This window comes from Antedon mediterranea, chromosome 9 (genome assembly GCF_964355755.1).
Source record: "Antedon mediterranea chromosome 9, ecAntMedi1.1, whole genome shotgun sequence".
In the NCBI taxonomy this organism is placed as follows: domain Eukaryota; kingdom Metazoa; phylum Echinodermata; class Crinoidea; order Comatulida; family Antedonidae; genus Antedon; species Antedon mediterranea.
The window spans coordinates 19,092,606-19,117,397 of NC_092678.1; the positions used below are offsets into that span (position 1 = coordinate 19,092,606).

At 32.4% G+C, this 24,792-nt stretch overlaps 1 protein-coding gene across 2 annotated transcripts in view; it reads right to left on the reverse strand.

Moving 5' to 3' along the window:
* The window catches only part of LOC140059033 (uncharacterized), a 46,825-nt gene that overhangs the window by 12,933 nt on the left and 9,100 nt on the right, over window positions 1–24,792 (reverse strand). For both annotated transcript variants that reach the window (XM_072104848.1, XM_072104849.1), the window contains exons 2-8: window positions 19,861–20,168; window positions 17,239–17,340; window positions 12,980–13,123; window positions 8,076–8,282; window positions 6,505–6,652; window positions 4,845–5,031; window positions 2,254–4,633 (exon numbers count right to left, since the gene is read on the reverse strand). In XM_072104848.1, coding sequence (XP_071960949.1) covers window positions 2,254–4,633; window positions 4,845–5,031; window positions 6,505–6,652; window positions 8,076–8,282; window positions 12,980–13,123; window positions 17,239–17,340; window positions 19,861–20,025 — 3,333 coding nt within the window. In that variant the 5' untranslated portion in view covers window positions 20,026–20,168. The remainder of the gene's footprint in view (window positions 1–2,253; window positions 4,634–4,844; window positions 5,032–6,504; window positions 6,653–8,075; window positions 8,283–12,979; window positions 13,124–17,238; window positions 17,341–19,860; window positions 20,169–24,792) is intronic.

A 24,792-nucleotide genomic window follows, 5' to 3' on the forward strand; every position in this document is an offset into this window, starting at 1 on the left:
CCTGAGGTTTTTTGATTATCGTGTCTTGAGGTATTTGGAACATTCATAATTTTAATTTAAAGACCCATTCTCTACAATTGTTGACGTTTTGTAAAAAGTATGCATATATATTATTTAAAAACATTAAACCAGGTCATTCCTAAATCTACGTTTACGGTAAATTATGATAAAAAGAGAAAAACAATGCACTACCTACATGCAGTAGCTTGTGGTGAATGTCATCTCTTAGATCTAAAAACTTTTCAACTAACTGCACCAACTTTTTTATGTGCAAGAAAGTTTTTAAAAATTTATGGTATTATTTGTTTAAATTGTTTAAGCAGATGTTATGAATAAAAAAATTAAATCAAATCTATGTAAAATGAAATTATCCAATAATTACAAATTTCCTTTTTACATTTTCTAATCTTGATAGGAGATTACAAATTTGATATTTTTTAAATGTCAAATGAAGTTCACCGTAAAAAATATTTACAATAAAATTAATTGCAACAGCCTTTATTTTAAACCAGCCTTTTGCTACACAGAATTATCCAAATGTTTACAAAAAAGTAAATATTTTATGTATTAAAACCATAATAAAACTGTTTAGTATAATAACATTGAATGGCACATGATAAAGAATTAACCAATCACAGGGGCGGAATTAGCATTTTGTATAATGAGGCAAGGAACATTCATGCCGAAGATAATGTAGATTAATTGTGTGTTTTTTTTATTTTCTAAAAAGGAAAATATACAGGGAAAGATAAAGGGCATGGTTGGTAGATGAACTCCCCTCTAAATCTGGCTCCAAATCCACAGATATACATACAGTAGATGTGTTAGATCAAAAATTCTTTATAACAAACATTTGATTGCCAACTGGCACTTTTTGGTTCTCCGGTACTTTTTATATTTTACTGTGAAAGAAAGCATTTAGATTTGGTCTTTATCGCATGGTTAGCAAATTAATGTTAGCATCTTTCATTTCGCTAAAGCATGGAAGTATTTAATTAACAAATTGCCAGGTTACCTAATCAGCTAAATCATTAGGATACGTACCTTAAATAAACCACAATGACGTCATGGTTTATACCCACATCAAAAACACGTCTTATGCGATAACAGCATTTGTGAAATAATGTAAGATTTATTCGCTAAATTTTGCATAAATTGTAGTTTTACTTCACAATCAGGAAAATAAAGGTTGATGTGTGGTAATTTTCTGTTACAATCAGGGTACAGTATTATGTTTCCAAGTGGGCATTGTGGAAAACAAAAACAAAATCTTTCAGGATGATAGGAATTAGCTAAATTATAATGTATATATTTATAATTTGTATAATAACAAACCTTCATATTTTTCAGTATGCTAAAATAATTTCTAAAAGCAATGTGTGTATGTTTGCTTTACAAATACAGTAAAAGAAAATCAACAGAAATGATTGATTGTTAAGCTTTATGAATAAGCTTTTTTGATAAAAATAAAAAATTACATTTAAACTTTATATTGGATGTGATCAAGGTGGTTGGAAAGAATTAAGGGAATGCTAATCCTGGAAGCTTGAAAATTGTTTTAAAGAGAATTATTGAGTATGTTAAATAGTTTAAAAGGGCTACGGAATATGATAGCCTGCTAGACTACCTAGATTCAAATATTACTCATGAAGTACCAATGAGGCGACGTTGAAAAGTAAGACAACACGAATCTCTTTAAAAATACAAACAGCCCTTGCTCTTGAGTGATTGCTGACTAAGTGTTGCATAAAAAATTTGATCATTAGCATAAAACAGGTGTAACAGCATAAAAACACCTGCAGAGTTCATTTGAAATAATCGGAGACAGTCAACTCATAAAGTATAAATTAAATTTGATAGAACGGTTAAATTATTTATGTCTGACGCCAATACAAACAATCTGATGTTATATATTAAGCAGTTAAAACCATAAAATATTCTGCCAAAACCAATTATATTGATTACAAACCACAGTACTTTTGGAATTATTGAAAAGATGGAGAGTTGATATTGAACACAAACACCAACAAGTACGACTTACAGTTATTTAAAGTTAACTGTATCTATCTATCTATACACCAATATAAGCACTTTTCATTTTCAAGGAGAGAACATTAGGACAGTGGTAACACCCATACACACCTCACAATTTCTTTTATGTCAGTTTATCCAGGTAAGCAGCATTTATATACTGTACTACCAAAACCACTATTGTGTAATTTTTTTCAGGACAACCTAAAAAAAATGTCTTACCTCTGTGCCTTCCATAATAGCATTAACTTCCATTGAATCCTCCTCTTGTATATCTGCAATCGGTGTCGTTTCTTCAGTCGATTTCTCCCAGAAGTTTGCAGTTCCAGCGGTAGTGGTATGATCAGGCGTACTTACCGTACGTTTCACGCTTATTCCTTCATACTCATATGGGTCACGATTATGCATCATCAATTGATGACTCCAGTCTAAATGACTTGTCCTCTCTAAACTCATACGCACATCATCCCCATTTTTATAATACATTGTTCGTCGCGGCTTTGCTGGAGGTCGACTAACGCTAGATAAACGCCGGCAAACTGCTGAAGTTAAGTTCATTTCCAATGATTTAGATTTCATTTCAATATCTCCAAATGCGTCCACATCAAATGACGCCTCACCGATATCTTTAAATGCTTCATCTAAAGACTGCGCAATTAAATTTTCAAAACTACTACTTAAACTCACGGTATCCTCAGTGACCTCACTCAGATCTGCATCTGAATAAAGTTCACTATCACGGTACCGTTCACGAAAACTTGCCTTCTTCCAGAGTTTAGTGAACGTAGGGGAATAGTCAGATATTGGAGAACTTGGAGGAGACGGTGATTTTATTTCGCGTTTTTCTTCACATTTTCCTCGTATTAATGCTTCAACAATGTCAATTTCGGTATATTCGTCAATAATTTCTTTCCCTTTACTTGAGTTATAAACAAACGATTTTTCTTCATTATCGTCCTTTATTTCATTTACAGAGAGAATTACACACTTTTCTTTGCGTAACCATGAGCTTGTACTGTCTGTCATGCCTTTACCGTTTCTATCATCATCGTCGTCCTCTTCCCTATGATGTGCTATATCCTGGTCCTCCTCAGCCAGTTGGCTTTCAGTTTCGGATTTTTCCGAAAAGTTTTTCTCATCTTCAGAGCTTTCTGAAGAAGGCTCTTGCGAAACATATTCCACATTATCGTAAAAGCTTCTTCTTTTTTCTTTCTTTTTCTTCGGTTTTTGTGGTTCAGATGGATCGTCTAACAAATCATCTTCAATAATAATAAATCTTCCGACCTGTTTAACACGAAGTTCGTCCAATCCTTCTGGCTGTGCCGACCCTGATAATTCCTGGCTTTCTTCAATGTTTTCAATTTTAAACACAATTTCTTCAGCCTTTCCTTCATTTATAGCATTATCCGCACGGAACTTTTCACACATATCAAAGTCAATTTCATCATCTTCATTAACACTGACTTTCTTTTTATGTATACTGTCATTTTTACTAAAATCATTTCCTATTGCTTTTTCAAGATCTGGTAGTGGATTTTTTATGTAGAATTTTGAATTTCCTCGAACAAGACAACCACCTGATTTTCGATCAAATTGTTTTTCACCTTCAAAATTTTGACTATCTTGATAAAAGCGGGAATAACTTTCAGCCTGTCCCATCCTGATGTCTGTTTCTTCGTCAGTATCTATATAATCCTCTGGTGGAAGGTCATCACTTTCTTTAATATAAACCCAGTTATCTTCTTCATCTGCTTCTACTTTTTCTAAATCACTCAAATTTATGGCATTTTCATTCCCACTCAAGTTTTCCTCGGAACCATAGTAACCTTCTTGACTCAATACTTCATGCGACGATTCAAATTCAGCTTCATCAATGTCTTCAGCCGGAATAACATGAATTGACGGAATAAACTTTTCTGATTCACCGGGAAAGGTTAAAGAAACAAGGGGCACTGGCCTATTATGAGCATCCCCGATGGATTTTCTAACTGCTTCGTCGTATACACTCTCACTCGCCTGACTAACAGCAGTGTGGGACTGCTTACCGGTTTCTGACACACTGCTGAGTGGTGATCCAGGGTTTTCCGATTGTTTTGCAATGCTAGGCTCCTCCCCATTTGGTTGATCATCTGTCAAACTTGTTGAGCTGGTAAATGCGTTACTTTGCAATGTATTGCTGTCAAGGTTGATCATAGGCCCACTGCAATCACTCATTTCCTCCTTGCCTGTGAGATCACTTCCTGTAGTCTGCATCTGGGCTGGAAACGCTAGGCCATTGGCTAGTTCAAGTTCTTTACACTGAGCCAACAAATTGCCTTGCATAAATCGCTGCAGCTTATCACTGGTACTTTTACTCTTGTTGTAGCTGCTGAGGTCTTCCGTTGATCTCTCGGAACTGGAATCATCTTCGTCCGAGCTGCTTCCTAAAAGTTCAAGACGAACTGAAGCACTGTTGGAGAATGTTACACGTCTGGGCATTGACCTTTGAACTCTGTTTGGTATATCACCCGTGGATACATATTTCTTTAAAATACCATTCATACAAGTTGGATTTATTTCTTTTTCAAGATATTCTTCTTCAAAAGAAAGCTTTTCGCTGTCACTGAAATAAAAAGAAAGACATATGTTTTAAAATTGAAATTATATTTACTCTTTTAAACATATGGTAATTTAAAATTCAATTTTCAAATTAAAACATAATTGAAGCTTACAAATGATACAAGAATTAACCATGTGTGAAACCATTTATTGGCAAAAATTCTTTAAAAAAAAAACTTATTTAGTAACTTATAGGAGAAAAATTGTTTGCGTACCAGTCTGCTTTTTCGTTGTCATTGTTACGGAAGTAAACACGCACTCTTGCAAGTTCTTTCATTATATCCAGGTTGCCTTTGTGAGCTTCCGTGACCTTGTCCATTATTGGTAGGGCATGGTCTTTGGTGTAGTCGATGACCTCTAGCGCTGATATGGTCAGTTTCTCTGCATCTTCCTCCTCATAATCTAAAATGTATAAACAATTTGTAAGCAATTCCAGTAAATTGAATTTGATTGAATGGCTTAAACGTTATTGCTATAATACATCATTTTATGTTATATCGTGGATTCAGGAATAAACCATGTCAAATTATTTTACTGCAGTTCCAGAATGTCAATCATTTAGGCTTGTTCTACACTATCAAAGTTTATGTGACAACAAAATGTGATGTGTCCATAATATACTGTATGGATGATGTTATATCACTACCATATTTTGCCATATCACTACCATAATTGGGCACATCACACATTTTTTTGTCAAACTAATTTGATAGTGTAGACAGAGCTTTAGACCTCAAGTACACATCATTCGGAAACTAATTTAATAATAACTAATTTCTTTACAACGTACTACACAATTTGCTAGTTATGTATACTGCCCTCTATTTAGTGAAACTGTATCATTCAAGTTTAAGGGTGATTTTGAAAGTCTAAAACGGATATAACTGAAGGAAAGAGCGGAGGCAGAAAGACTGCGCTAGCTGATGTGAGACAACCGACCAATCAGAAAATGCTTCAGGTAGTGGAGATATCGGGACATTAATAGAATTTAATTAACTAAGTTGACAGACGACTTTGGCTTAGGGCTACGGAATGATAAGCTTAAGAAGTGAAAGGATTAGAGGTTAATTTTTAAATATAATACTTCCAGTGGGAAGTTCATTTAGTTAAAATATGAAATATGATGGCCATTACAAATGATATTAGTGAGTGCAACATACAACGTGACAATGTATTAATAATTGAATTATGCCATTTAATTAAGTTTCAATCAAACTACAAATTCAAAGATTTTCTTTATTTTTCATGTATGGGGGGAAAATGCAGTATACTGTATATACATATAATTTGCCATTTTAATGTAACATAAAATATTCACCTCATTAACCAAGTTAAAAGAAGAGAGATATATATTTTTTTTTGGCAAAAGTTAATTAGGTTTCAATCAAACTACAAATTCAAAGATTTTCTTTATTTTTCATGTATGGGGAGAAAATGCAGTATACTGTATACATAATATAAGTTTCTTAAATGCATTTTTACTTTGAAACATTTTTATTTCTTTCTTGGGTCACAGGCAATTGAGACAAACACAGAAGGAACTGATCCATGTTTTTACCTTTAATTCTATTAGAGTTTGCTAATAAGATAGGCTATCTTGTGCACTTTAAAAATCCTACTATCTTTCGAGACGAGTAGGGGGTAATTACCCCGGTTTACTTCATACACAGCTACTGTCACAAACTCATCATGTATATATATTCACCGGGCGGTTTAGAATTTATTCTGTGCCTGTGATGTTTATATACTTTATATATATATACTGGGCCCTCTGGGAGAACAGTCTTATACTGAAGAGGCTACCCAGTATAAAGAATAAAAAACAATAATAAATCTAGACTTGTGTTTTTTGTATACAGAATTAACCCATCATACCCTGTTGTACAACCCAAGTTGACACAGAGTGCATCGTTGCCAGTACATTTGCAATCACTCGGCAGCCAAGTTTCTGTAAGACTTTATTGTCAAGGTGTCTTTCCATTGCATGTGTTACCACCTGAATTCCACTCTCTCTAACTGGTGCCTGTGGAAAACACAAATAAATATATATATTTTGTTGAGCCATTTGAATTCTGGAAGAATTACATTCATAATACAGTCAATAATCCCAGACTCCATGAAAACTGTTAAGAATTGGAATCAATAGCCAGACTTTTTTTGGGAAACCAGACATTGCAAACCCATTGGTTTTCGGTATTCACTTTGTACTGCAATATCAATGTTTTCTTTCATCTACAGTATGTGACAACTGAAGTGTTAAATAAAACATTTTATATAAAAGCTAAATAAATTCATGTCATTTGATTGGACGATCGTGGGTCACATGGCGTGCAATGTAAGCACTATTTAACAGTCATTGAACAGTACTTTTTTCTTTTTTTTTCGCATATGAAAAATAATTTACTGTGATTCTGAACATGAAATCCCAAAAACCCCTGCTGAAATTGTAAAACTGAAAAATAACATTTTAAATAAATTTTATTTATATTAAAAAGTAAACAAACTTATCTAAAATGTTTTACACAACTGTGCTATTGTATCATCAATTTCCAGTGAATTGTTTTTGATGTAAATTCATTCATGTTTACTGTCCTATGCAAACCTATTGCTATTTTTTTTTATTCATTCTATTTCTAATTTACATAGCGCCAGTGCGCCCTCATGGGCTGGCGTTGTTCGTTCGTGGTGGCTTTGATTTCCATGTTGTTGTATTGAGTTATTGATAGTATTAAAATACATTGTTCGCATTACATCTGTCTATGTGTGATCTGTGTAGAGTTTTAGCATATAAACATCAACCCTATTGGCGTAGTCTTATAATACTGTATTCTGTAATGTTATTGTGGAATAAAAAATATAAATGAATATTACAGAATGCCTGATTGCCAATTAAGTACAATCTTTAGTCCCATATATAATTATGTGACTAAATTTATCTTGGACAAAACAGTATGGGAAATAATCAATAAAAATGTAAAAATAAACATAAATGATTATTTTCAATTTTTATAGGTAGCCCTCACTAATCATGAAAGCACTTTGATAAATTAGACTCTAGTGATGTTTAAATTTAATGTGTTTTTTCATTCAATGCAACACAATTTCATAAATATATCTATTCAATGCACTCATAAAGAAAAATGGTGCATAAGTTTATTTTTATTTATTTTAATTATTGTTCACTTGTCTTCAAGAAAATGTATTTATTTGAATAGTTGTGTTGTAGAAAATTGTTCCATAATATCTTTTGGAATATTTTGTTATAATCATGGGGAAGTCTGATTTTTTTAGTACATCAGAGTTTCATAATAAACTATTATATAAACTTTTATTTTTTGAAAAAAATGACTGAAGCCACTTGTCCATGCCACATTGTTGCTTTACAAGTAACATTTTTTTATATAATTTAAATTAAAGTTGAAAAGATTCAATGACGCAGGCCTAACCTTTTGCTTTGGAGTTGGTTTAAACTTTGCGATATTGCTTAGCAATAGACAGCCATTTTCTTGTATTTCTCGCTGGTTAACATGAGCAGCCATCGCGCCCATCATGGTTGCCGCAACTTTCATCTTCACAAACACTTCAATGTTTTCTTCGACTTGACTGAGGACGCTTAATAATTTTACCCAAAGAGCATTGTGCTCAATCGGTTCCTATTGAAAAGAAAGATGAGACAAAATAAAACACATTAATAATAATAACATTAAATAAAATAATAAAATAAGATCACTATATCATTCTTGACCCACATTGCTTATTGATCCAAATTGACATGTACGTAATGTATGTGAAGGATGGCCCTATATAAAACATTTGCATCAGTTACAGTGTCCATATTTTGGTGGAAAAATCTCGATAACCTATATTTCAGTTGAGAATGCCAATCTGTATCAACATTTATATTATTAATATTTAAAACAAAACAATTAGATTAAAGAAATGCTTAGTAAAATAGAAAATAAATGTTAAAATACAAAATAAAAATTCAAAAAGCTTTAACGTTGTCTGTTATAAAGTTTATAGAGGACAGCAGACAGGTTTTGCTTTATCTCATATTTGGCATATTCAATTGGGAATTTTCTATTAAGTACTGTTTCCATTGAGTATATTTATCTAATGGAGAATTGCAATCACTATTAAGTAAATACAGATGTTATACAAAAATTCCCAATTGAAACTGCTAATTGAGTTAGTAAAATCTATTTATAATTGATATCAATCATTTCAATTTCAAAATCGAAAAAGTTTTAGGCCTAAAGATGAAAAATAATTTATTTTTTAAATAAGAAAAAACTAACAAATTACGTCATGTGGAGGAGATACAGTTTACAACAAGTGCATAGTGCTGTAGCCACCAGAAATAAAGTGGTGGGTGGTTGCAAGAAAAGAGAACAATCTATATGGGTTGTCTTTAGGCCTCTCTGTGTAAAAGTGGTCAGGTTGAAACCTTACCAACCGAACTGGTGGCTACAGCCCTGGATTAGAATCACAGACATTTGGTTAAAAGTAAGTCAAACAAGTTTGTTTCCTTTAAAGATGACAAGAATCAATTTGATACAACATGTCACGTTTTTTTACTAGGTTTTGTTTTTTAATTGGAGCTTGGTTGTTTTTAAGTTTTAAAAAGGAATTGCTAATTGGACCTCTAGTAGAAATTATCAGTTACTATTTTTCATTTATATATTATGTAAATATAACTGCAACCAATAGATAACAATCTACAAACAAGATGATCTACAAAGGTCTTTAGAAGTAAAAGTTGTTTTTTCTCATTAAATCATCATTATATCTAACCTGATTTAAACCCAGGTTCCCACAATTGATAGGAAGTGCCTAGCTGCAAAAACAATAACAAAGGACCTAATATTGAAAAAATTGAATTGTGTGAGTAAGAATTATGACAATACAATAAATAATACTTGAAGTTGTTATATATATATATGGATGATGACTAACTTGAAGCGATGGGCTTCAATTCCCGGAGCAGGTGGTTTCTAGTTATATTCCCGTTGGGAAGAAGCGATTAAAATCACAGATAATTTAACAGGGTTAAGAGGAAGTGTGAAAATAAAATTCCTAAATTCAAAAATTATGTTAATAATTATCTAATTAGAGATGTCTGAAATTCATAATTACCTGCAATTAAAGATTATTCTTTATAAACTGAACTGGTTCGTTTTAATGATTCAAAATTACAGAAGAAATTATCTTTAAATAAGCTAGCTGGCCGCATCAGTTGGAAAGAAAATGGTTTTGGAAAGTTAGACACAGATGATGCTTGAATAGTTGTTTCTAAAAGTTTAGGTAGGTTTAGGTTCAGCAAAACTACTATCATATTTAATTGTTGATTATGCTTATGACAAATATAATATCACAAAGAAATTAAATAAATCTTACTACTAAAACTGTTTTGTATGATAAAAAAAAATGAATTTGAAAATGAAATGAGTTAGTTGTGATGTCATAACAACCCATCATTCTTTGTACAGTTACAAGGATATTTTGATATCCTTTTTAAATAAATGGCAAAAGTCATTAATACCCAAAAAACACAGCTATATCCATGTGTATTGCTAGTGGAGTCATGAAAAAAGAAATTTTTGGAGTAATATAATAATAGTAATACTAATAGTTTTGTATTCATTATTACTTCTATTGCACGTTCAACTGTCAGAAACACCATAGCCAATTAAGTGTGAAATTTCTTAGCTGATAATGTTTAATAATTTTATTTCCAAAAAAAGGTTAAAACAATTAATCGAAAGGAAGTGAATATACAGTAGTACATTATAATATTAATCTTTTAAATATCTTATTGAATTTTATGTTTTTTTTCACTTTTATTTGTACTTTAAAATTTGTAATACTGTTATACTCTGAAAATAATATAAACAAAATGCCATGACATATGTAAATGCATAAATAAACACATACAAAAAAATGAGTTAAAGAGTTTGAATGCTATGAAGCTACAGTAAAGTTGAAGAATGGAACATGATAACGAATTCACACAATCAAGGGTTTCCAGAACTGCAATCAATTTCTGAGTGTTCCGTTGCATATGTTTATTATCAACATTTAGAAACTTTTTCAAGTACTTTCTCTCTTAGATGTAAAAATCAACATATGATAATAATAATAATAACCAACAACAAAAAGTCTTGAGTCTAGATATTATTAGTTACACCCTGCTTGTTCACGGAATACGGGAAATATCTACGTTCTGGTTCCATATTCCATGAGGCCGAAGGCCGAATGGAATATGGAACCAGAACGTAGATATTTCCCATATTTCGTAAGAACAAGCAGGGGGCAACAATTTTATCTCTTAGAATACATCAACAATGCGCGCGTAGAAACATCAAAAAGGTAATACGGGATATATTACCCTTCTGATCCGCTTGACTGAGTAAATGGGCGTAATACGGAATTATATCTAATACATATTGACCAATCGGATTACAGAATTCACGTACACTAAGAGATAAAGCTCTATATCTATTAAGGTACCTACTAATAAGTAGATTTTAGGCAGATTTTAGATAGGTCCTAATAGGTTTTACCTCATTAGCATAATTCAAAACCCCTACTAATAGTATTAGATAGATGTTTCACTATTTTTAATCTGTGAGTAACACAGTTGTATACATCTATCTATTGTCTACTTATAATAGCTATACAATGGGCTACCAGCAACCTATTAATAGACATAAACTGATAATAGCCAGTAACTGTTAATAAACTATCTATTTTATACAATAGATAGATATGGACTACCAGATAGCTATTAGAAATCTATGAGTATCATATCTATCAACTGTCTACTTATAATAGCTATACTTGGGCTACCAATAACCTATCAATAGACTGTTAACAAATAATTAATAGCCAGTAACTATTAATCAACTATCTTTTTTATATAGCTGGGAATTAAGTAGTCATTCCATCGTCGTTGACTTATTGAGTTAAAATCCTTAGTAGGCGAGATAAAAAGGTCTACTTAAAAACTATTAGGGCTACTAAAAATAGAGCTATTTCTACTTACGACTACTTAAATCTACTAATTTTTTTTGCTATGGGAATTCTTTACACATAATTTAAGTAGGGCTTATATTCTATGATAAGTAACACATCTATATTTTCAAGCTTACACTATGAAATGTGTTGCATTGAGATGCAGAAAAAGATTTAAGAAACCTACAAGTACTGTAAAGGTATTCCTCATGCCACTTTTAAGATAGGTCTCTAATGACATCATATTGGCACATTTCTTCATAGCTGCACATCTAATAGCTTCTTCCACTGTTTTTATCCACCATAAACTCTTTTGCCATTCTTCCTTTACACTCATTTTGTAAACAACACATCAGCCTTCTTTATATACAACTTTACAGCAAATGTTTTTCACACCGACAAATCAAGTCAAACAAGTCACCTCTTTTAATCAAACTTTTGAACAATCTCCTTTTCTAATTTTATCTTAAAAACTGTATTATAATAATATAGTATGTGTACTGTGTATTACAATGTTGTATTTTTCCATTGACTTTGTTAGGCTTTCAGAACTGTTTTTGTTTATCGAAAATAAATTTACCTAGTCGTCGAAGCATGAATGATTTCATTTTCCATGCCCCATATTTAGTAGCTTTTTGTAGCATAATGTCTACTAGCAAACTATGGGAATGTAAGATAATTCAAAGTTAATTATAATCAAGGTTATAATTTCCTGTCATACAACTTTCATTCAATTGCACCCGTGGTGTGCCATATTTACTCAAATAAACTCTGACTCTACACTTTCAAGTTTCTAAAACTATACAACTTTATAATAAATAAGTTATGTCTACTCTCCTACAAGACTCTCTGAAGAACAGAAACTCTACCAAAACTTAAGTTCAAAAGATTCCAAATCCGTTTTTTACCATAAAAACACATTTTTTCAGAGAAAAAAAAGATTAGGCCAGCCCAATGGTGTCCGGTAATGGGACTGTAGACTGTAGTACCATAACTGTCATCGAAAACTGCTAATTCTAAATTTGGTAACCCATATGCAATTTTTCATTCATTTTCAATAGTTGGCATAATAAACTTTGACCTGTTTTTTTGTTGTTGGTAGTGATGGTCAGGGGTATAATATTATTACAACAAAAAAATAATTTGCATACACGTTTTTGTGAAGATAAAAAAAATCAGAAAATAAGAGTTGGAATTGAACAAAGGACTATGAATTGATACATAATGTCAACCATCAATCCACAGTTCTGCTAGTTCATAGAATCCAAGGATTACTGTACATTTAGTGGAAATCCTTGGTAAAATAATTAAAAAAGGAAAAACATGATAATTTTACCAGTGAAAATTGGAGAAGGTCCAGTAGAAGTTTAATGACTGGAACATCAAGACTAATGTCATCCCTGTTTTGTGATGAATTCTCTAAAAGATGAAACTCCTTGATAAAATGTACCACTATTGAATTATCACACTCTGCAACTTCCTATAAAAACAAAGAAGTTATAATTAAAATATATAGTTGTTGTATTTTTATTTATTTTTATTTTCTGCCTAACTTACCTGGATAAACCAACATAGGCCTTTTCAGAACAGAGTTGATGTTGAGGTATGTGGGTGCGGGTTCACCCACTTAAAGGTGCTAGTCATAGATGATACCAATGTCTTGGAGGGGTGTTCACAACCCTTTTCCAATAATGTTCTCTTCAAAAGGAAAAGGGCCTATTGGTACATTTATCCAGGTATAGTGCACTCAAGAAACTAATAACATCATTACTTGTGTTTATATGATCAGAAAAGTGTATTTAAAACACAGTACTTGTAGCTGGAGAAGTATTCGCAGATTATTGGTTGATTTTTATATCAGAGTTGTCACACGCAATTATGCAATTGAATATTTCTAGTTTCCAGATGAAGAACTATAACTCAAGTTTTTATTTTTACCACACCTAGGCCTTCAACTTTTTGTGAACCAAATGCTAAATAGTGACATAGGCCTATATTTTTTAATCAAATCAATCACTTTCAAGTGATTAAATTGTCTAAGTGAGTTTCTAAATTTTAAGAAGCAATCATTCTGAGACTTTCTCATGCATGACCACTCCCCTGATTAGGATGGGCGTAAACATTGCTTGTTATGCATTTTAAAATTAATAATTAAAATGTATTACGTAGCTGCAGTGAGTCTATTGTCTGTCTAATTCATCCAAAGTGTAGAATATAGAACTATTCATACAATGGTAGGACCTGTGTATATTTTATGCATATTTAGAATTTGAATAACTATTTAATGCAAATAAAATTAATTATTTAAATGAATTCTCTGACTACAGTGAGTTATATTGTGTTACTGTATCTAACAACGATTAGATTTTGACAACATTAACTTTAATTCATCTAATGCAAACACTAATAAAAGTATTATAGTGTTTAATATTTATTTATGCAAATTTTTAATTCAAATATTAACTGAATAATGCAAAGATATTAAGTAATAAATGTATTGTGGCTGTATAAGTGAGTATTGTATAGCTGGAGAGTGAGTGAGTGGCCGAGCGGTTAAGACAGTGGAACCGTAATTACGTAGCCATAACATCGGTAAGGGTTCGAGGCTCACCCACTCCATGGTTCTGGTGGTAGAACGAGTCTTCTCGGATAAGGACTATAAACCGTAGGTCCAGTGTACACAACTAGCTCGTGTGCACTTTAAAGAACCTAGTACATCTTTCGAGATGAGTAGGGGGTTACCCCGGTGTATTAGTGCATCACAGCCACTGTTCACCAACTGGGCCCTCTGGGAGATCAGTCTGTGACTGAAGAGGTCACACAGTATAAAAATGAACTAACAAACAAATAACAAACAAATAACTGGGAAACGTTTATTCAGAAGTATAGATTTTACTAAAAATTATAATACAGCAGTACTTTTAAATACACAGTTAAAACTGTGTTTTTTACAGGAGTATAATTTATGTAAATTCATAAATTGAATACTAATACATGCAAAGGCAAATAAATATCGCCAAATCATTCAAAAAATGGTTTTGATTATTATAGCAATAATATTGAAGCAAACTAAAATTAAATATAAATGTGGTGACCCAGAAACCTGGTAAATGTCACCTAATTTTATTCACGAATCACCATGGAAACCATTAATAAATAAACAGAATATGAACAGCTTAAGGAAGGCTTGCGGAACAGGTGATGCATGTGGGTAGAAAAAAAACCAAATTGTTACTTCTTTCAACGCAACGATTAACAGCTGAGGAAATGAGATCATGAGGTACGACGATGTCTAGAAGTAGTAGACAGCCAATCATAACACTGCATCAGAGTCATGTGACAGCTACTTAACTTTTAAGTAGTAATATAACTACTCAGGGGAATGAATGAGCTGCATCATCGAAAAATTCCCAGTTCGTTACAAATTGATGATTTAACGAATATGAATATTAAATTTGTTTTCAAAATAATCAACACATGTTTATCAAGTGTGAATGTTCTCTTAGTATTATTATCAATTAGTCTTTGTGCAAAAAAAATTGTAATAACGTTTGAGAGTTACACCTTAAAGATGTATTGTCCCTTTGTCAAATTCCAAAAAAATAAAAATTAGAAGATTTAAAAAAAAAGTGGGTCATTTTGAAGTATCATAATAGTTATTAACTTTCTCCAAAAATTAGTCGGAAAAAAAAATTATTTAACTGAAATATAGACGTTTTTTAGTTTTAAAAAAAACTGTGACTTCCAGTCAAAGTTTTCGATCAAAACATATCTCATAATGCAACGCGCTTGTTTGGCTACTCTGTATGCATAATCATAAACTTCCTCGCGATCTGTGTGAAAACACCTTCTCAACCGTGACGAGTTGTAAACAATCCTAATTAGGATCATGCATAATGCATACTCTTGGTTTGAAATCTTTGTTTACTTTCTCTCGTGACGATTTTCCAGACGAAATGTAATCAAACTAATTTACCTGTTAATTACGTAAAATTGTTGTTTTTGGCACGAATTTTCGACTTAAAGTGAATAACTTTAATATTACTTTGATATGGCCAATTTAAATTTAGAATATTTTGACTTTCATTTTTTTGTGTTTCAAGGGACAATAAATCTTTAAACAAATTCAATTTCAACTAGTGTTTAACTTCAAGCTTAAAATGTACTTTCTTGTACTTGTATACTTGTACATGCTTCAGTTTGGGCATTGGAATACATAGAGAGGGCCTTCTTTGTGTACCACACACTTTAGCAAGTTTACCCAGAGTTTTTCGGAACTAGAGATAACTGCCATGTGTTGCGTCTGGTCAGATGAAAGGGGCTACCCGAAAATTGTATAGATGTTGTGCTGCTGCACAATAATTAAAAGATGAAGGTATTAGCAAAATGACCAGGTACAATTACTTTGGCTAACATGCAGTGCTTGTTGAAGGCATGGCCTGGTGAAGGGATTCGTACTGGTGTACATGTCTTGAGCTGTTATGTTCCCTCTGTGCTTGGAGGATGACTGTTGTTGGTAAAGGATTCCATACGGGGAATGCATCCTCTCACCTACTGATTTTGATGTTGTAAGTGAATTTTGGGATAGTGTCTGTACTCACATTGGTCATGTATGTGGCATCGTTGTTTGTCTATAGTGCATCTATCTGTCTGACGGCTTAGTTTTATCAACTATGACCTTGTCTTGATAAAAACATAAGTAATAAAACTCGTCCTAAAACATGAATATCTCTCTCAAACTAAAAAAAATATTTTAAAAGATTGTCAAGTAGAGAATTACTGCAACCCGGCAATACCCTCAATACAAGCTCACTGAGCCATCCAACTCGTCGATTCAATCGGGTTTTACTTTGTATATGAATGAATAAAACATATACCTAAGCATTTTAACCGACCAATTAGCATGATCATTTTGAACTTTGTTTGGGTGATATTTCCAAACATCCCAATGCTTCCGAAGACATGCCGAAGATGACGTACTTAAATAAAATAATAAAATTCACTTTGGCTCAGATATATACTGTTTTGTATGTTTTTTAGCGTTTCCAACACTCTTAAAACCATTCCAAAATGCTGGCTACAACATAAATATCTAGGGAATTTTAGGTCATTACCTGATTTCTTTCTACAAAAGTATTAAGTGTGTCCTGTGAAAGCTTTAGTTGTGTCCAGCGGTGGTTCCGGGGACATTGCGTCAAGAGAATGTGAGTCTTCAGCTGTTTTTGCTGACTAAGTTGACAATCCAGGTTTCTCAAATTCTTCAAATAATCTAGCTTATTACTCTTATGATTCTCCTTATTTTGATACCACACACTTTGGCAAGTTTGGTGACAAGGCTGGCTTAGGAGTCTGTTTTCAGCTGTTTGGAATTATTTTGCTGACCACAAAGTTAACAATCCTCATGGTTCCTACCCTCATGCGTTGCCTTGTGATCTGACGTGTGGTACACGTTAGCAGTTGGTTTCTTAAACTGTTTGGAGTTCCACTTCGTTGTTGACAAACCAGTTTCTCCTTCATTCTGCCATGTGGTACACATGTTGCACACGTGTCATTTAGATGTCAATCTTTCTGAAATCATTGAACAAAGTATCTTACCTCTAATGCTCTGGCAATTTCATCAACAATTTGTGGTGATAGGTTGACATTTCTCTGTATCAAAAGTCGTTTGTTTATCAATCCTGATGCAATATTTGCCATCTAAACAAGAGCAAACAGAAAAATAATAAAGTATAGTATAATGTCACTAATTATTCATTTTAACTTTTATTTATTTAATTATTTATTTATTCGACTTCTCACTAACTCAGTTAGTGAAGGATCTGGACCAACAGGTGGTAAACACCTCTAAAACGACCCAGTCCCAATTTGCACAGTGGCTGTGTGTGACAGTGGCTGTGTTTGTGTGGACTAGTACACCGGGGTAACCCCCTACTCGTCTCGAAAGATGTACTAGGTTCTTTAAAGTGCGCATGAGCTATGTGTACACTGGACCTACGGTTTATAGTCCTTATCCGAGAAGACTCGTTCTACCACCAGAACCATGGAGCGAGTGAGCCTCGAACCCTTGCTGATGTTATGGCTACTTAATTACGGTTCCACTGTCTTAACCGCTCGGCCACTCACTCACTCACAGTAACTGCTTGTCTTGTGACACTTGTAGTTTTTTAAAAAGTGCAAAATCAATTTCCGTATGTCCTTTAACTACAGGAAGGCAATGCCCCTACAAGAAAACTGTAGTTGGACATACATAACATTCACTGGTTTCTTGGAGCACAAAAATATTAATGTTTAAAAGCATCCTAGTCTTCTGCTTAAAAAAAAGTAAATGATTCAATCCAAAATAAATGACTTCTATAGCTAAGAAAGCCTACTATTAGTATTATTTCTTTCTTACAGTAGGTGTACAGTATATTAGGCCTAGGCGTACATGTCTCTTGTATTTCTTCACTGGGCCTATTCTTACAATAAGAACTAAAAACTAATGAGGTAGTGTTAAATACAAATATGTGGCTCTTCAGACTTGCTTGCCATTAGCCACTCATGCTAAATACTCTATAAGCTACAAAACACTGGAGTTAGACCGAACAACTTTTAAACGCTTTGATTTCAATTAATGCAGTGCAACGATAGCCCTAGTTTACTGTATGTGTATCTATGTATCTGCCTGTTGAACACTATCATGTCATCTCTATTCAAGACACTGGAGTTCGAAAAAACCCAACCACTCTTAAACTGATTAGTGCAATGTAACGATGTTACAGTTTCTACTTGTGTGTACGTACTGTCTGCTTGTTGAACATTGCTGAATAAAACATTACATGTACAGTATGTCAATAATGACAGTTACAATGACCTTTTACAAGCTAAATAAACAACACCTGCAAATTATTGACATATTATGTCACAGTCATTATATATGTGACAGTGAATTATAATTTCTTTCCACTACAAACAGGCCAAATCAGTGGTGAGGTGGTCGCAATTGAAAAGGTAAATAATCTATGTAATGGCCACATGTCTGCCTCTCTGAAAAAGTGGTAGGGTTGAAACCTCACCAACCGTACTAGTGGCTATACGGCACTGCAAATTTTGTAAATTATGCGAACTATAACTTTGTAATTAGAAAAAAGAAAGTCAAAGGTCAGGAAAATGAGCTGCAAACAGAATTAAAGAATGCTATTTTTTGCTATAACTAATGGAACAACATCACATAGTTTTACTAATATTATCAAACCTATATTTCTAGGGTAGGCTACGATAGGGTACAGTACAGGCATCCAATGTTATGATTATTTTTATAAAGGTTTTTGCATTATGTCTCCCTATCTAAGATTTATCATGCATAATTTAATGGATGCAAACATTTGTTTCAGACATTTCAATGTTATTAAATGTAGCTTCAGATAGCACAGTCAGTAGAAATATTAATGTATGTTTCAGAATGTTATTGCAAAAGGAACTACGTCTACATGCACTGACAGCTTTACTACACAAGATTAATTTGTTCCTGTGGTTTTATGACTAATTATCATTAGATACACTAACATTAGTAAGATGTCTAAGTTGATGTTAGAGGCAAACTATAGGGTGTTTCAACATTATCGTTAATTTATCGGCAAACATTGCATTATCTTGTTGTTGTTCAATTACAGTACTTCCTTTTTTTCAAATAAATAAATGTTGAAAAAATAATAAAATCATACCAATAAAGGACATTTTTTTTAAAGTATAGCCTAAATCTGACAACATCTAACACTTTTTTGTGTTACGCCTCTGATGTCATGAAGGACCATCAGGCTACAAAGCTTTGCAGGGAAAGAGGAGGTTCTGCAAGTATAAATATTTCTCAATGGATCCTAGAGTGACGTGCCAGCTAAATCTGTGGTAAAACATGACTGAAAGCTGATCATTCAAAATACAACATTTAGGCCTATCCGCTAATATCTGAGGCTGACAGAAACCCGACATATTCACTAATTACACTTCGCATGGAAACACTTAGGCCTACCACTAAAGTATATACTAAAAATTCACCTAAATGAATACCACTTTTTTTCAGAGAGAAATCCTTGTTATTGAATTAAGAGAGATACTACAGAATTTAATGGAAATATGTTACGTAAATTGTAATTGATGCCTTGAACCAGTATACTAATTCCAACAGATCTGTTAAATCGCACGTATAAATACTTAATGCGTAATAAATAAACAAATTACCTGATCCGGTGTTTTAAGCTGATGCATAAGTTCATAATCTGTTGCGGAACGTGGTCGAAAGCTAATAACGCTGCCGCGTACATCGTCGTCTAATAATTGAGGCTCCGATTGTCTATTTCCTTTTTTCTTCGCCTTCACCTTTTTCTTCTTCCTTAACCCGTCCATTCTTACCCTCGATCAAGATCACAGTTGATTGTTTTAATTGTTGCGATCAGAAACAAATCAAGAGATAGTTGTCGAAACTGTACAATTTATTCATCGCAGTTCACATCATGTTGTTACTTTCAGTCTAGTGCATTTGAGAATTCCTGAAAATATAAATGAAACCAACCCGATCATTTAACAACTTTTTATATTTTAAATGTATTGGGGTATATGTTTTGCTTTTGCTTGTTACTGAATTGTTTAGCTAAGAGGACACCATTTAAAAGAATAAGTCCATCATCTGGACTTTCATGGGACTATTCAAGAGAAAATTATTACATATGAATAAGCAGATTTTGAAAGTTCTACATATCATGAAGAAAATCATTAAAGTAAAGTTGTTATATATTCATGAGGAAAAATATGAAATACTCATGAGGAAAATGATTACATTGAGGAAAATTATTACATATTCATGAGGAAAACAATTACATATTCATGAGGAAAATAATTACATATTTATGAGGAAAATATTTACATATTCATGAGGAAAATCACTTTCTTGCATATCTTTGTCGATCAAAGTTTAGAAAAAGATTATGATGAAAATATATATAAATTGTCTTTTTCAGCTTGTTTAAAGACTTTAATGTTTTGTTGTTTTTTTTGTTGCTATTTTTAATTGTAATGAATATTAATATGATTTATTTTCAATGGGTGATGCACGGCCATACTGCGTTGAAACACCGGTTCTCGTCAGATCACCGAAGTTAAGCAACGTTGGGCCCGGTTGCGTTCTGGATGCATGGAGACCGTCTAGAAATCGTGGCGGGTGCTGTATATACTGGAGAGTGATGGTGTAATGGTAATATCGGACTAGCATGTGATAGGCATGGGTTCGAGGTTATCTGTACCATACTAATTGCATCCTTAGGCAAGATGCTTTACTCTCATTGCCTAATCTGGTAGGCGCTGCACTGCTGGCTGCCGTGGGTCCGTGGAGGGCCTAATCCGAATTTCCTCACTGAGGACAAATATTAATACAAAATACAAAAAAAATACAAATGAATCAAATTTTCCAATTAAAAAAAAAAATATTACTGTTTTTTCATACTGATTTTTGCATTTTTAACAATATAATGTATTTAAACACAGAAGAAAGCATTGATTAGCTATGAATGAATGCTTTGTTTTTAAAGCTGTAACAAGTGTATATAATGTCCATTTATTATTATTTCCAAACAGATGGCAAACATTTTCACTGATAACCAAATAAATCATATCAAATTGCCAATAAATTCCTAATGTACCGGTATTGTATTTTCTCAAAATGTTTACGGTATTATGTTGTACAAATTTCGAGAAATATAAGTCATCCAATAAAAAATAAGACACATAATTTTAAAAACTATGACTTATAATATTAAGTTAGATGATAATGAATATGAAAAAAAATGTAGGATTTAAAAACAATACATTAAAATAATAAAATAGATGATAATGAATATGAACAAAAACATGTATTTGAAATCATGAACAATACACAGAAATGACATGGCATAATATTCTATTGTACTCCTGAAATGATTAAATCAAAAGTAAAATTGTTATAGCATGCAAAACAATTATTAATATATTAAATTATTATCATGATAGCCATTTATGCTGTTATTATTATTACACATTTCGTTGATCAAATTATCAAATACTGAAAATGAAAACAACCTTTCTAATTGCTAATCCAAAAACAATTTTCATTTGTTCTGATAAAAATGACAAAGCGTATTTAAAATGATTATCAATAATAAGATAAAAAAATTAAAATACTCTGGAAAGGTCAAGAACAGATTTATGCGTTTATTTTCAACACTGATGATCAACCGAAACATTCCACGTCACAAATCTGTTACGTTTTTACTGTGATTTTATAATCGTATCGAACAGTTCGTTTGTGACCTTAAAAAATGTATATTTTTTTTAATTGACCTTAAATACTTTCAGTAACACAATTATTGGTTTCTCTAGGAAGGCTACATTGCGTAATTAATTTCCCCCTTGGGAAGACCCCTGATACATTAATTATATCCTATGATAACTAATCGTTTTCCATCGCACATACTGTAGTTGTAATGTAGAGCTGTAAAACAGCATATGATAAGTAGAAGGGACAGTTGGTGAATTAGGTACAGTATGTTGTATGATACAATCTGTAAATATAATGCCTTTTTTAGCCATACTCAAGAAACATTACATACTGTATTCATGAAGAAAATTATTACATATTCATGAGGAAATTATTATATATTCATGAGAAAAATTATATACTCACAAGAAATATTATTACATATTCATTAGGACAATTATATTACATATTTATGATAAATATGTCTACATATTCGCATGAGGAAAGTTATTACATATTCATGAGGAAAATCATTACATATTCATGAGGAAAATCATTACATATTCATGAGGAAAGTCAATACATATTCATGAGGAAAGTCAATACATATTCATGAGGAAAATTATTACATACTCATGAGGTAAAATTTGTACAATCATGAGGAAAAGCATTATTTTTATCAGGAAAATTATTACATATTTATGAGAAATGATAATCTTTATATCTTTAATCATAAATGTGAAAGACGATAATTTCATTAAAAAAAAACTTAAAAATTCATTTTAGTAGAATGAAAACATGTGAATACATGACATGGTAAAAATAACAGAGTTTATAGAAATGTTATTCTACAGCATTATATGTACATTTTGTTTACTCTAAGTTAGCAATTTTAACTCAAGATAATCATAATCATACTATATTTATTACAGCGAACTTGCCTTTTAACTGCGTCGGAGAAGAATAGAAAAATAAATAATATAGTAGGGTAGGAAGGAGGGGTTACCGTGCACCCCCATGATGTATTTTTTTAATGTACATTTTTGTAATCCTGAATATATGTAATTAACATTTTTTGATGTTCCCAAGACGAAATATTGTCCCATGGGGTTTTTTGAGGGCCATTTTGGTGGCCATCTTGGATTTATCAAAATCATAAATATAGACGGTACTTGACAAAGACTGATCATAGAGGTCTGATTTTGGTCTTAAATTGTTCAGAATATGCACATTTCTATGTACTATAATGAAAAGTTTTTGTTCAAAATGGCCGTAAATGCCACTTTTGACCTTTGACCTTGTTTTTACATAAGGGTCATATCTTGGTAACCCCTGGTCATAAAGATTTTATTTTTGTCTTAAATTGTTCAGAATATCCATTTTTATATTCGCTTTAATGGAACATATTTTTGAAATTTGACGGTAAATATCATTTTTGACCTTTGACATTATTCCATAACGATTTTCGCAATAATTTAGGTTATTTTTGTATTCGACCTATATCTTGACAACGAGTGATCATAGAGGTTTGATTTTGGTCTTATATTGTTCAGAATATGCACTTTCCTATGTACTATAATAAAACATTTTCATACAAAATGACCGGAAATACGACTTTTGACCTTTGACCTCGTTTTTACATAAGGGTCATATCTCGGTAACCAATGGTCATAATGATTTTATTTTTGTTTTAAATTGTTCAGAGTATCCATATTTATATTAGCTTTAATGAAACATATTTTTGAAATTTGATGGAAAATATCATTTTTGACCTTTGACATTATTTCCACCCGAGGGTCATATCTCGGTAACCCCTGGTCATAAAGACTTTATTTTTGTCATAAATTGTTCAGAATATCCATATTTATATAAGATTTAATGAAACATATTTTTGAAATTTGATGGAAAATATCACTTTTGACATTATTTCCACCCGAGGGTCATATCTCGGTAACCCCTGGTCATAAAGACTTTATTTTTGTCATAAATTGAGACAATAACAAAATTAATGTCAACATCTTCATAATCTTAATTTATTTTGGAAACAGTACTGATAGACGGCTACAAAAATACATTCTAATCAAATTCTATTCTTCATTAAATAATGGAAAATTTAGGGAAAGAAAAGGGGATAATTGTATTTTACACGTGGATGGTATTCTTGACATAACACTGGATCTGAGGACAGGTACCTTCCACCCATATACACCAAACCAAACAATACGCCATTATATGTACATCGTGAAAGTAATCATCGGCCACCAATTACGCAATATACCACTAGCAATAAATAAACGACTCTTCAAACATCTCATCCGATGAAAATTCGTTTAATGCAGCAATACCTCAGTACCAAGAAGCACATAATGGATATGAACATGAGCTACACCTGAACAAGCAACCAAAAAGAAAACCCGAAACAGAAACATCATTTGGTTCAATCCTCCGTACAGCAAAACGTAAAGACCAATATCGGACCCAAATTTTTATATTTAGTGGATGAGTGTTTCTCACAAGGCCATAATCTCCGAAAGACTTTTAATGTTGGCATTGATTGCTGGTGGTATCTACAATATCTAAGGTTACGCACGGTATACTTATGGTCAAACTTTAGAGGGTCTGCCAGGGCCAAGGCAGGGTACAGATAGTTTGTAATAGGTTGGTATTCCTTACAATGTGCTAAATCATATAACATTGGTTGCTGGTGGTATCTACAATATCTAAGCTAGACTAGTTGGAGGAAGAGGGTCTCTAGTCAACATTTAGAGGGGTCTGCCAGGGCCAAGGCAGTGTACAGATAGTTTGTAATAGAGGTCATTTGGTATTCCTTACAATGTGCTAAATCATATAACATTGGTTGCTGGTGGTATCTACAATATCTAAGC